This window comes from Hordeum vulgare, chromosome 5H (genome assembly GCF_904849725.1).
Source record: "Hordeum vulgare subsp. vulgare chromosome 5H, MorexV3_pseudomolecules_assembly, whole genome shotgun sequence".
Taxonomy (NCBI): Eukaryota; Viridiplantae; Streptophyta; class Magnoliopsida; order Poales; family Poaceae; genus Hordeum; species Hordeum vulgare.
The window spans coordinates 89168682-89183191 of NC_058522.1; the positions used below are offsets into that span (position 1 = coordinate 89168682).

The 14510-nt window shown below is 44.1% G+C and overlaps 1 protein-coding gene across 1 annotated transcript; it reads left to right on the top strand.

The window, feature by feature from the left end:
• The first annotated feature begins 2499 nt into the window (after positions 1-2499).
• LOC123396350 (ABC transporter G family member 5-like) lies at positions 2500-4842 on the top strand. The gene has a single exon (XM_045091303.1). The coding sequence runs from the start codon at positions 2564-2566 to the stop codon at positions 4607-4609; it is 2046 nt and encodes a 681-aa protein (XP_044947238.1). The 5' UTR covers positions 2500-2563; the 3' UTR covers positions 4610-4842.
• The last annotated feature ends 9668 nt before the right edge of the window (positions 4843-14510 follow it).

Genomic DNA, 14510 nt, shown 5'->3' on the forward strand with positions numbered 1-14510 from the left:
TGTTCCTCCTATATATAGTGGAGGTTTGAGAGGCTTTTTGCACCCCAAGCCTTTGTGCAGGCCTCTCTCCCTGCACTACTTCATGACACCCCGTAGCTAGTTCGGTATGGCATGACGAAGCACTGCCGGAGTAGCTCCACCACCATCACCGCCACGCCGTCGTGCTGTCGGAGAATTCAGCTACCTCTTCGTCTTTCTTGCTGGATCAAGAAGGCGGAGATCGTCATCGAGCTATACGTGTACTGAACGCGGAGGTGCCGTCCGTTCGGTACTAGATCGGGACGGAGTTCGTGGGACGGATCGTGATTGGATCGCAAAGACGTTTGACTACATCAACCGCGTGTCTTAACGCTTCCCACTTAGAGATCTACAAGGGTATGTGGATCCGACCTCCCCTCTCATAGATGACCATCACCATGATAGGTATTTCGTGTGCGTAGAATTTATTTTTGTTTCCCATGCAACGTTCCCCAACATGATGTACGTGCGGAGGCCATTGAACGGGTCGCCAGGATATTGTTTTTCATACACCATGCAGAATTCTTCGTGTGGCCATATCATGAAGGTAAGTTAAATATACAACCATGCTTACATTGATCGTTTTCCAGTTTTCGATATAGTTTATAAATTCATGGTTTTCGTAATCTATATCAATCATTGGATCTTGGTAGTCATTGTTCCAAAGCGCAACACAATTTACTACATGCATTCTCTCACGGAGTGAGAAGGGCATCTAGATCTTACGCATCTTCAAGAGTTCATGGATAGATATTGATTTTTTTATGCTGATATTTTGTATTTATATGTGGTTCAAGAGATGAATATCTGAAAATTCATATTCATTTGGAGTGTACTGTCAAAGTACATAACTAGAGGGAACCGGTTCGACCGTCAACTACCTCTATAACACGAGATTGTTTCTCCGGTAAAACACCAAAATCCGTTATTTTCAGAAAATGTATACAAAGGTTCGCAACTACTTTTCTTATGCTAGTCAACTTTTCAAGTTTCTAAATGAACCTCTTTCTTTTTCTATCCAAGGAGAAAAATAAAAAGCTTACACGAGTTAGGTTGTTCGTAACAGGCAAAATACATGACTAACTCTATATAAAAAAATCAATGTCCTCAACAATAAGAAGGGACCAACCTGTAGGAATACTATATTTCCACTCACATGATCTCCCTATGCAGACCTCTTCAATGTTGTAGCGATGCTGACAACATAGTACGAGTAAGTGTGCATCTTAATTACTATATTCTATTCCACAACCATGGTACATTCTGATCTAACAATCATGTAGCTGATCTTTAAACCGATGACATTCAAACTTTGAACCTCATATGAAACGCAGTAACCAACTCACCTGTTGTGCCTACTAACACTTTTCTTACATCTTATTTTGCACCTTTCCAGAATCTGTTTTTTTGGCTGATTTTTCATCTTTTTCGCTCAGGTTTTTATTTTTTGCTATCTCTTTCTAAGAACAATATGTGAACTTTTCCATGAAATCCAGCAACTTTTTATTTATTCATGAACTTCTTGTCCAAATAGATGAACTTTTTATTCAAAGTCTCGTAAACTTTTTCCCCATTTTTTAAATACTGATTTTTCTTGAATTCATGAATTTATGATATTTTTCAAAATTCATGATTTTTGCTCCAAAATCGACGAACTTCTTTCAAATACCTGAACTTATTTCAAAGTATGTAAACCTTTTTGAATTCCTGATTTTACTTCATTCAAATCTATGGACTTTTTTTCAAATCCATGATTTTTTTAAATTCGTGAACTTTTCCAAATCAATGAAATTCATTTATTTATTTTTGTGCATTTGTCAAATTCATGATTTCTTTCAAAATCATAAACTTTTTCTGAATTTGTGAACTTTTTTGAATTTATTTCCAATTTCGTGAACTAATTTGAATTAAAAAACTTTTTCCTGTTGTTGTGCAATTGTTTTTTCTATTTCATGAAGTTTCTTTTTACCTTTTGTCTTCAAAAGTCAATGGTTTGCGTTCAATAAGTCTACCTTTAACCAAAAGCGAGCGACCTGCGCGAGTTAATGGGCCGGCTCATATTTGCGGGTGCGTGGGCGGCAGGAAATTGTTCGGGCGAACAGGGCCTCGCCCACAGAAGAGTTTGATTACCCATCAAAAAGAAAACATAGGAGTTTGATTTGTCTCCCAAAACACACACACACACACACACACACACAAAACACTAAGAGTTTGACGAAGAAATCGGCGGTACTGGTGGTACACGACACGGCCGACTAGCTAGCTGTCTGACCCAGGCCCAATAATAACTCCGGCACTCGAGTTCAGTATAAAGTACTACTACGTACGTAGCGGATCCTAAAAATAAATAAGTAGTACGTACGTAGCGATCTCCACACCACATCAACACTCCAAATCCAAAGTTCAAACCAAACACGAGAGGCAAGGAAAGCAAACCACCTATATAACGTACACGCACGTACACAGTTCCGATCCATCCATCGATCGAGCTCTCGTCGTGTCGCGCCGCGTCGAAGATCATCGATAGCCGTCGTCGCGCGACCTCATGGCCACCTCCGGCCACATCGTCGTCGAGGTCGGCACCGATGAAGATGCTTCGGCGGGTCAGCCGCCCGTGGCGCCAGTGCCGTACCGTCTGTCCTTCGCTGACCTGTCGTACACCGTCAGGACGCGCGGCTGCAGGCTGGCGAGCCTGCTTCCCGTCGCCAGGGCGTCCACGGGTTCGCCACCACCGTCAACCACCAAGATGCTGCTGGACGGCATCTCCGGCGAGGCCCGGGAAGGGGAGCTCTTCGCCGTGATGGGCGCCAGCGGCTCCGGCAAGTCCACGCTCGTCGACGCGCTCGCCGGCCGGATCACGCGGGAGAGCCTCGGCGGCACCGTCACGCTCAACGGCGAGCCCCTCCACGGCCGCCGCCTCCGCGCCATCTCCGCCTACGTCATGCAGGACGATCTGCTGTACCCAATGCTCACGGTGCGGGAGACGCTGCTGTACGCCGCTGAGTTCCGCCTCTCCCGCGCGCTCTCCCCGGCCAGGAAGCGCGAACGTGTCGACGCGCTCATCGACCAGCTCGGCCTCTCCAGCGCCGCCGACACCGTCATCGGCGACGAGGGGCACCGTGGGGTGTCAGGAGGCGAGAGGCGCCGTGTCTCGATCGGCACGGACATCATCCACGACCCGATCCTGCTGTTCCTCGACGAGCCCACCTCCGGGCTCGACTCGGCGAGCGCGTTCATGGTGGTGCAGGTGCTCCTCGACATCGCACGGAGCGGCAGCGTCGTCGTGATGACCATCCACCAGCCCAGCGCGCGGATCCTCGGCATCCTTGGCCGCCTCCTGCTCCTCTCCCGCGGCCGCACCGTCTATGCCGGCACGCCGGCCGGCCTCATGCCCTTCTTCCACGAGTTCGGCAAGCCTATCCCGGACAACGAGAACCCGGCCGAGTTCGCGCTGGACACCATCAGAGAACTCGAGCGCCAGCATGATGGCACTGCGCTGCTCGCCGACTTCAACGCCAGGTGGCAAGCAAACCACAGGATGATCGAGGATGTCAACACGATGCCGCTAGAGGTCGCCATATCCGAGAGCGTGTCTCGTGGGAAGCTGGTGGCCGGGACTGTGACAGGGACGGCATCGTCGGTGCCGACGTTCGCGAACCCGCTGACGGTGGAGGTGTGGGTGCTGATAAAGCGGTCCTTCACCAACACGAGGCGGATGCCGGAGCTCTTCGTTATGCGCCTCGGCACGATCATGCTGACCGGCTTCATCCTGGCGACCATCTTCCTCCGCCTCGACGACACGCCCAAGGGCGTCCAGGAGCGGCTCGGCTTCTTCGCCATGGGAATGTCCACCATGTTCTACGTCTGCGCCGACGCGCTGCCGGTGTTCGTGCAGGAGCGCCACATCTACCTCCGCGAAACGGCGCACAACTCGTACCGCCGCTTGTCCTACGTGCTTGCCAACGCCGTGGTGTCCTTCCCGCCGCTGGTCATCCTGTCCCTGGCGTTCGCGGTGATCACGTTCTTCGCCGTGGGCCTCGCCGGCGGGGGCGCGTCGTTCGCCTTCTTTGCGCTGATCGTGCTCGCGTCGCTGTGGGCGGGAAGCGGGTTCGTGACGTTCCTGTCGGCGGTGGTGCCGCACGTGATGGTGGGCTACACGGTGGTGGTGGCCATCCTCGCCTACTTCCTCCTCTTCTCCGGCTTCTTCATCAACCGGGACAGGATTCCCAACTACTGGATATGGTTCCACTACATTTCGCTCGTCAAGTATCCCTACCAAGCTGTGTTGCAGAACGAGTTCGGCGACGCGACGCGGTGCTTCGCGCGCGGGGTGCAGATGTTCGACGGGACGCCCATCGGCGGCATGACGGAGGCCGTGAAGCTCAAGGTGCTTGGCGCGATCAGCGCAACGCTCGGCACAAACATGACGGCCGCCACCTGCGTCGTCACCGGCGCCGACGTGCTAACGCAGCAGGCCGTCACGGACCTAGGGAAGTGGATGTGCCTCATGGTCACGGCGGCATTCGGCTTCTTCTTCCGCGCTCTCTTCTACGTCGTCTTGCTCGTCGGGAGCAAGAACAAGCGCAAGTAGAGCGCCATCGAGAAATAATTAAATTTGCTCTGTTTCTTCTACAGTACAAATATTTCTAGTATAGGAACCATACGTAATTCATTTATTCGAGTTGTTCGATCTCTAGGTGCTTTTCAGCTTTTGCGTAGTGGATTGTCCGAATGAGACAGATACCTGTGTCCCAAGTCTTACCAGATTATTTTCAGACACCAAACTCAATTCTTTTTGAATAAAATTATAATGACCTTCACTTACGTTTTTTTTTCAGCATTCGCTGTTTTGTTATACAGTACTCAGCTGATACAATGTCTCAACTATCCTTGTGATAATTTCCAAACAACCTCCTCTCCTTTGTTCTGAAGCAGTTGGTGCAATGTTCTATCTTTCGTCAGGGAAGACAACCTTCACACCTTGAAACTATGTCGCCAAATTAGGCACACCCAACTTCCAGAATCTTAACTCAAATTATGCATCTCTGTGAAACTAGATTCACAAGTCTTGGCACCCTGCAAAAAGAAGAAAAGGGAAAAAAGATTCACAAGTCTTAGCAAATCAAAATCGAAATATTACTACGTCTTTTCGCAGTGTAAACTGAAGAGTACTCCATAAGGAACTCTGTAATTGTCTTCTGCGACCATAGCTACCTTGTACATAGAGGTAACATGTCTGTGGCCACTGGAAACATATTTGCAGAACCCAAAGGGGCTTCTAGAAGAAGATTAAACTCCACGTGTGTATTGCAAATCTGAAACTCTTCCGTTGCATTATGGATTTTCTGTTCAGTCAAGGATGACTACAATAGAATCTATGTTTGAGGTACAAAAAAAGGCAATCTAAGCCATTCGATTAGAGAGTGATGACACAAATTCTGGTGGAGGGTATCTATGTTGCCACTAAATAAGTAAATTTACCTAAACCGACATCTAGGGGTGAAATATCGACCGTGTACTTGCGTTGAGATTAGGTTGTCATTTTTATTTTTCTATGTGCTTCTTCTGTGCAGTAGTTGGAATACCACCAAATACAATTTGTCATAGCTGACATCTTTTCAGTACAATACACTGTTGCATGTCACAAAAGCTACGAGAGCATGGTTAATAATATAGTCGAGTGATGGCTATAACATGTTGTCATATCATCTATAATCAATGTAACAGCCAACACTATAACCGTGGGTTACAAAAAAATACTGCTTTCTATCACATGGTCCGCCATACACATGTAGTTTCTTGGAGCCCCGGCTACACCCGGCGGTAAATCTACGGTCTGCTTTTATTCTCTCTCATCCAACTCAGCAAAGTTATAATATCTAAAGTCTTACAGTCTGCCTACGTCATCTTATTATACTTGCTTTCAGTGGAGAAAAGGGTAAGAGCATCTCCAGTCGTTGTGCCCCAGGGACAATTTTTGTGCCGGATGAAGATTTGTCGACCCTCATTTTGGTCTGGGGGCAAAGTTTTACACGTGTTGAGCCACCGGACAAGCTCGAGTCGTTGGGCCAGATTCTCTTCTCTGCTTGGTTGGCTCGTCGTCCGGTGGCCCTCCAGAGCTCGTCCCCAGCGTGGCCCTCCAGATCTCGCGCTTAGTCGTGCCCCTCCATTGCATGGCTGCGCCCGGCCACGACCCACGTTGTCTGTGCGGGCGCCCCGCCGCTGTGTGTCACCGCTCGCCCCGCTCTGCTGCTTGTTGTAGCTGCTGCTGCTGCTCCGACTGCCGCAACCCACTGCTCCCCGCACAACCCGCGTGCACGTCCCGTCTCTGCTACGGCCGCTTGCCATCGCCCCTCTCCCCACCCATTGATGCTCTGCCCTGCCGCCCGCCGCCCGCCACCGCGAGCCCTCCTACGTCCGGTTGTGCCCGCCGCCAGGGTCGTTGCTACTAGGGCCTCGCCCTGCGCCGCGCGGCATCTGAGATCGCCGCGTTGACCTCCTCACTGGCAGGCAAGAGACAGCGACCTCCTCCCTGGTCCCGGAGGAAAAGAGAAGGAAAAGAGAAGAGAAGAGAGAGCAGCACGTGGGTGGGCCCCGAAGGAAAAGTGAGGAGAGAGGGAGTGGGAGGCTGACGGTGGACCAAATGACATGCAAAACAAACTCTCTCCTCCCCCAGCTGCCCCAGGATCATGGGTTTGGGTTGGGATCCCGAATCGTAATTTTGACCAAATCCGGCGTTATTCGAGCTCGTGGGGGCGTGACTAGGACTATTTTCGTCCGCTAGTGCTAAAAAAGTGCTCCTCGAGGGACGGATGGAGATGCTCTAAGTGGTTGTATGCATATAGTATTCTATCTCTTCAAAATGAAGTCTAGCATTTTATTTGTGCGTGATAGTTAGAATAGTTCCTAACTTTTGAAACAATTATTCGTTTTCAAAAAAATTACAGATTTGAATTGCCCGCATCATGAACTTTAAAATAAGACAAATAATAGATGTATTTCCAATATTTTTATTTAAATGATTTCAACAAAACATATTTCACTCAACGAAAAGTACACATTTCACTCATTTCCGAAAAAACATTACACTCAATTGAAAGGCAAATTTCATGCGTTTCAAAAAACTTATTTCGCTTGTTACAAAAGATATATTGTAGTCGTTTCGCTTGTTTCGGAAAACACATTACAGACATTTGCAAAAGATAGATTTCACTCATTTCAGAAGAGAAAAATATCATTCGTTTAAAAAAATATCAGTTAAAAAATGATTCACTCATTTCAAAATTAGATTTCCCTCATTTCATAAAACACATTACTCTCATTTGCAAAACTAATTTCATCGCAACTTTTATGAAATTATTTCGCTCATCACAAATATTAGTTCAAACACTGAAAAATTAGTTTCACACCAAAATTTTGTTCTATTTCACTTTTTCGGAAAAACTTATTTCACTCATTTCAGAAATCAAACTGCACTCATTTACAAAATATAGATTTCACTCATTTCACTAGGTTCAGAAAACACATTACATTCATTTTTAGAAAATGTATTACAGTCACTTAAACTATTTTCACTCATTATAAAAAATAGATTTAAAAATTAATTTCACTATGTATTTGTGAAAAAGTTGAAACATATTTCACTCATCACAAGAAAGAAACAATTTCAAACACTGAAATAAGCAGTCCCACACATAATATATTGAGTGAATGTTAATTGAAACGCTGGAAATTAAACGTGTTTGAAATATATCCAACATTGATCTTGTTCTAAAGGTCTTTGTGTGAGGAATTCAAATATATAAACTATTTCAGAAACAAAAATATAGTATAAAAGATATGAATGACTAAAATTGGTATTGGTTGAATAAAATAATGGGTTTGTTGGTGAGAAAGGAGACAGTGAATGTGTAATAACCTGTACGTGTTAGTCAGAAAAACAAGAAGGGAAGGACCATGAATGCTACCTTTATCTTCCGATGGTGGGTTCCCCAAGAGAGAAATACAAACACTTAAAGCCAAAAAAGAATCAAATACGTCCTACTGTATTGGGATACTTCACGATGTGGCAGTATCCCATTGGGTCCTACATCGCCCCTGGATACCGGCGTCGGTAAAAATGACTTTGAGATGTTGCCACTTAATATACATTTTACGCCCCCACCCCTCCTTCCCAACGTTAGATATAAAAGTAATACTTTTCTTGCATTATCAACCTCAAGTCTTTCATTCATTTATAGATCTCCATGGTGTATCCATATTGGAGTACCTGGGCCATTCTATTAAAGCACAAATTTCTAAATGTACACGTCAAACTGGACCCTCCGAAATACAATACAACACTAGAGATAAGGCCGAAAATAATATGAACCTCCAAGTCAACTATTACACTGGTATAGACTTGACACACACCTTCCAGAATTACAAAGATACTTGTCTTTCTCGTTGCTTGATCTCACGACCAAGTATTATAATTTTAACCCAATGATTTAAATGATAAAGTAAATGAAATGACCATTTTGTATTATTAAATTGAAGTCACTATTAAGTTTATCTATTTGGTCAATATGCCATACAAAACGGTTGTTGCATGGTAGCCAATGTAATAGGTGCTGGTGTTGATGCATGTTTCAAAAGTATTCTTTTTGTTCATATATATATATATGTATGAGCTTTGGAATATTCTAATGGACTATAGCAGACTGAAATGAATGAACAAACGCACTAGAACATCCATATCTGATTCTCAAAAGGCTAAAACATCATATATTTGTGAGTGTTAGGAGTATGTGATAGCAGTATGGTAACCAACATAGATTTGTTTGGCAGAGGTATACTATCGAACACACACATAACACATACTTTACTCAATTTTGTGTCGCAGTGTGAGTAACACTTTTTCTTATATGGACCTATGTCAGATGATCTTACAATGGAAGAACATAATGTTGGAAATATGTCATATAGTCAATAACAAAGTATTCTCTTATTTCCGTGCTCATGATTAATATTTATATTTTTGTGCTATAATTGTGATGCTCCTTGAATATGAGATTCAGAGTAAATTCGTTTGCATATGTGGAAACATAAATCAAGTAGTTCCCTAGTCTCTTCTCTAAGACTAGCTCATGTGTTCATTATGATCTTTTCCCCCCAATCATAGGGCATTGTTAAAGTAACAAGAATGTCCACAACAATAAGAGCACATTGTTAGAAGAACAATCTTAGACATAACCAACTAAATTATATACTACGAGATCACATCGTCACTTTGTTATCAGTATAATCATATCAAGTGTTAGCATATACTCACATACTTAGACCATGAGAATGTTGTGTACCTTCATGTTAGATGATTACTTTGGGGTTGTCAAACGTTATCCGTAGTTGGGTGATTATAATGAAAACTTTTGGGTACAAGTATGTTTAGGGACTCGATACGTCAACACTGGGATTTTCTCCTACGATAATGGACATATACTCTGTGAGGCCACTCACTATTACGTTATCTATCATTGTTTGGTCAGACACAATGTGATATGACCATTGAGATACCGAAATATGGTAACAAACAAAACAATTAATGAGGATAACTTGGTATTGTGATCAAGCTTTTGCTTCACAAGGATACCGACAAAAGTCTCGCCTCGGTTTTATTATGAATCGTGAAGCAAGGGGAATTAGGTATTGATACGTCTCCATCGTATCTACTTTTTCAAACTCTTTTGCCCTTGTTTTGGACTCTAACTTGCATGATTTGAATGGAACTAACCTGGACTGACGCTGTTTTCAGCAGAATTGCCTTGGTGTTATTTTTGTGCAGAAATCGAAGTTCTCCAAACGTCCTGAAAATCTATGAGGAGCAGTTTTGGAAAATATTAAAAATATCTGCGCCAAGTTCCACCTGAGGGGGTGGGCCAGTGAGTCACAATCCCTGGCTCCGCCACCACCCCCCGGTGGCGGTGGGCAGGCTCGTGGGGCCCACACGGTTCTACCGCCCCCAACCTTAGGTCTATAAGTTCACTTTCATCCCAGAAAAATTAAAAAGAGAAGTTTTCGTCGTGTTTGCGATACGGAGGCGCCGCCACCACCTGTTCTTCATCTGGAGGGCAGATCTGGAGTCCGTCTTGGGCTCCGGAGAGGGGAAATCGTCGCCATCGTCATCATCAACCTTCTTCCCTCTCCAATTCCATGAAGCTCTTCGTTGTTCGTGAGTAATCTATTCGTAGGCTCACTGGGCGGTGATGAGTAGGATGAGATCTATCATGTAATCGAGTTAGTTTTGATGGGGATTGATCCCTAGTATCCACTATGTTCTGAGATTGATGTTGCTACTACTTTGCCATGCTTAATGCTTGTCACTAGGGCCCGAGTGCCATGATTTCAGATCTGAAATTATTATGTTGTCACCAATATATGTGTGTTTTAGATCCGATCTTGCAAGTTGTAGTTACCTACTATGTGTTATGATCCGGCAACCCCGGAGTGACAATAACCGGAACCGCTCCCGGTGATGACCATAGTTTGAGGAGTTCATGTGTTCACCAAGTGCTAATGCATTGGTCCGGTTCTTTATTAAAAGGAGAACCTTAATATCCCGTAGTTTCCTTTTGGACCCCGCTGCCACGGGAGGGATGGACACTAGATGTCATGCAAGTTCTTTTCCCTAAGCACGTATGACGACACACGAAATGCATGCCTACATCACATTGACGAACGGGAGCTAGCCACATATCTCTCCGTGTTATGACTGTTGCATGATGAATATCATCCAAACAAATCACCGACCCATTGCCTACGAGTTTGTCCTACTACTGTTGCTACTGCTGTTACTTGTCTTGCTCTGTTACTGCCACTACTGTTGCTACTGCTGTTACTTGTCTTGCTCTGCTGCTGCTACTACTATTGCTACTAATGTTACTTGTCTTGCTCTGCTACTACTGTTGCTACCGCTGTTCCTTGCCACTGCCGTTACTCGCTACTTTGCTGTTACTACTTTGCTTGCAGATACTAATCTTTCAGGTGTGGTTGAATCTGATAAATTCAACTGCTAATACTTGAGAGTATTCTCTCACATCCCGTCGTGCGAATCAACAAATTTGGGTCGAATACTCTACCCTCGAAAATTGCTACGATCCCACGCGTTGGTGGGCATCAACAACATTCTTCTAGTTTTGATTGCCGGAGAGTGCTAACAACATTCTTCTGGTGCCGTTGCAAAGGGGAAGAACAGTTGACATCAAGCATTTTTCTAGCGCCGTTGCCGGGGAGGTATTTCTATATTCTCTGAGTCACTTGGGATTTATATCTGCTGATCACTATGAAGAATCTGAAGGATCCGAACACCAAAGTCTTGCCCTCAACTATGAGGGGAGGTAAGGAATTGCCATCTAGCTCTGCACTTGATTCACCTTCAGTTATGAGTAAGTTTGCGACATCACCTCCTGCTAGAAATCTTGATATGTCGCATGTGCTTGATGATGCTTATGATGCTACTGCTAGAGATGCTATGCTTGATACTATGCCTGATGATGCTATGCTTGATACTATGCCTGATGCTATGCCTGATACTGCTAGAGATGCTATGCCTGATACTGCTTTGCCTAATGATGCTAGAGATGCTATTTTGCCTGATGATGCTATGCTTGATACTGCTGGAGATACCACTTTGCCTGATGTTCCACTAGGAGTGTTCCTTGATGCTCATATTGCTAGAGTTACTGCCAATGCTCGTGATGCTTCTGATACTGCCGATACTATTGAGATAGAACCTGCTTTTGCTCCTGCTAGATCTAGCTCTCCTAGATATGAATTGCCTGATATACCTGAGGGTTACGTTATGGAGGGAGAGATAGTTGAGGATTTTCTTGCGTGTAAGGATGCCTATGAAGCTGAGAAATTACTTCTCAAGTGGAAGGAAAAATCTCGGGAAGCTAAGATGAAATATGACCCGAAGTTTGCCACTTCACCTATCTTTATCACCGATAAGGATTATGAATTCTCTGTCGATCCTGGGATAATCTCTCTAGTCGAATCTGATCCTTTTCACGGTTACGAGTCTGAGACGGTCATAGCCCATCTTGCCAAACTACACGAAATAGCCACCCTTTTCACTAATGAGGAGAAGATCCGCCACTATTATATCCTTAGGTTGTTTCCTTTCTCTCTAAAGGATGATGCTAAAGCCTGGTTCACCTCTCTTGCTCCTGGATGTGTGCGTAGTCCCCAGGAGATGGTCTATTACTTCTGTGAGAAATATTTCCCTGCCCATAAGAAGCAAGCTGCCTTGCAGGAAATATACAACTTTGCTCAACTCCAAGAAGAGAGTCTTCCACAAGCTTGGGGGAGGCTCGTCCAGCTACAGAATGCTTTGCCTGATCACCCTCTTAAGAAGAACGAGATACTTGATATCCTCTATAACAGACTTACCGATGCCTCTAGAGACCACCTAGATAGTTGTGTCGGTTGTGTTTTTAGGGAACGAACTGTAGAACAAGCCGAGACTCTACTGAATAACATCTTGATCAACGATAATGCTTGGACTATTCCCGAACAACCTCCTAATCCAACTCCTAAGAAAAGAGGTATTCTATTCCTCAGTCCCGAAGATATGCAAGAAGCCAAGAAATCTATGCAAGAGAAAGGCATTAGATCTGAAGATGTCAAAAATCTACCACCTATCGAAGAGATCCATGGTCTCGATAACCCGATACAGGTAGTAGAAGTGAATTCTCTGCGTAGGTTTGATGAGAGTGATATTCCTTTTGATAAACCTACTAGCCTATACTTTGATGAATTTGACAACTTTTTTGCCAAACAACAGAGTTTCAATGATTATGTTAGCAGACATTTGGAACAAAGTACTCGTATGCTTAACCATTTAAGTGCTTGTGTAGAAAGAAATGTCAACGATTTGAAGCTTCTGAGTAAACATGCCTCTATGATTACTACTCAGGTAGAACAAGTACTTAAATCTCAGAATGACCTGCTCAATGAATTAAATGACAACTCTCTCTCTCTATATATATATATATATGTGTGTGTGTGTGTGTGTGTGTGTGTGTGTGTGTGTGTGTGTGTGTGTGTGTGTGTAACTTCTCCACCCCCGCAAGGCCGCTCCACTTCCTTGTCCTTTTGTTGCTCTTTGTCCTGGACTCCATACACGTGGATATCCTAGAGGGGTCATACTTTCGATCCTTGATCGGTAGAAATTCTCACACCTCGGGGGTTTGACCTAACTACGTGCAGCCTACCTTGTTGCATCTTCATAGTTGGTCCTTGGTTTTGATCGTCATCACATGAAAATTTATTTTGTACTACGTTTTCCAACATTGGTATCAAAGCGATACCATGAGTAGATGCAAGTAGGGTCTAGGGAACATGGTGATGTGTGGTCATTGCAAAAAAGAAAGTACATGTATTGAATTGGATATTTTACTTGATGTTCTTCTTGCTTCCCTTTAATTTCATAGTTAGAATTTGTTCCAAAGTTCTGGCTTTTCCTTCTATGCTGCTCTTGAGTATGTTGAGTGTCAGACCAACGTCACACTTTAGCCTCTTTGGGTTTCCCTTTAGTTAAGAAAAATTAAATTTGCGAAGAAATGGACTTGTAAATGTGATCTACACGGGGGTCATGCATTTAACAAAGCTTACTATGGGTTCGGAATTTGTATTAAGTCTCTTGTTTCATACACACTAAAATTAAACTAGCACCTTGAAGTAAATATGTTTGACGATTATGTAGGTAGCTAACCGTTTGCAATGAAAACCATAACAGCCACGATAAATTGCAGAAATGATAAGAGGTGTCTAAATTCATAGCAACATGAATTATGAAGATTGTGTGATATTAGCTCAGCTACGTTTGTGCAAGAATTAGTGTGGCGGGAGCGTATCTACGGACGTCGTGACCCAAGTAAACCGTAAACTTGTTGTAAAATAGAAAACATGAACCCTAGTCGAATCATCATCTGCAATTGTCACGTGTATAATGTGTTGACAAGGCCACATTGACACATGTATAAGAACTAAATGTTAGGCATTCTCATATGCAAATGATTGAACCTCTGTCAACAATGAAGACTGACTAAAAATATTCAACTTTTGGAAGCGACAAAAAATGATTGTCAACTACCAAAGATCAACCAAGATAGCAAAAAATTGACCTTGTTGTAGGATGCGAAGTATGTCTAGAGGGGGGGGGGTGATTAGACTACTAGACCAAATAAAAACTTAGCATTTTCCCAATTTTAGTTGTGGTCCAATTTTAACAATTATTACTAGTCAAGTTCACCCTAGACAGGCACATCTAAGAGTATAGCAGCAGAAAGTAAAGACATGCAAATGTAAGTAGAGGGTAGGGAATGAAGATAAAACGCAAAGGTTGACACGGCGATTTTTTGCGTGGTTCCGATAGGTTGTCCTATTGTACGTCCACGTTAGTGGAGAATTTGACCCACGAAGGGTAACGGTTGCGATAGTCCATGGAGGGC

Coding starts and splice junctions, on each gene's coding strand:
- LOC123396350 (XM_045091303.1), top strand. CDS start 2,564: ATGGCCACCTCCGGCCACATCGTCGTCGAGGTCGGCACCGATGAAGAT.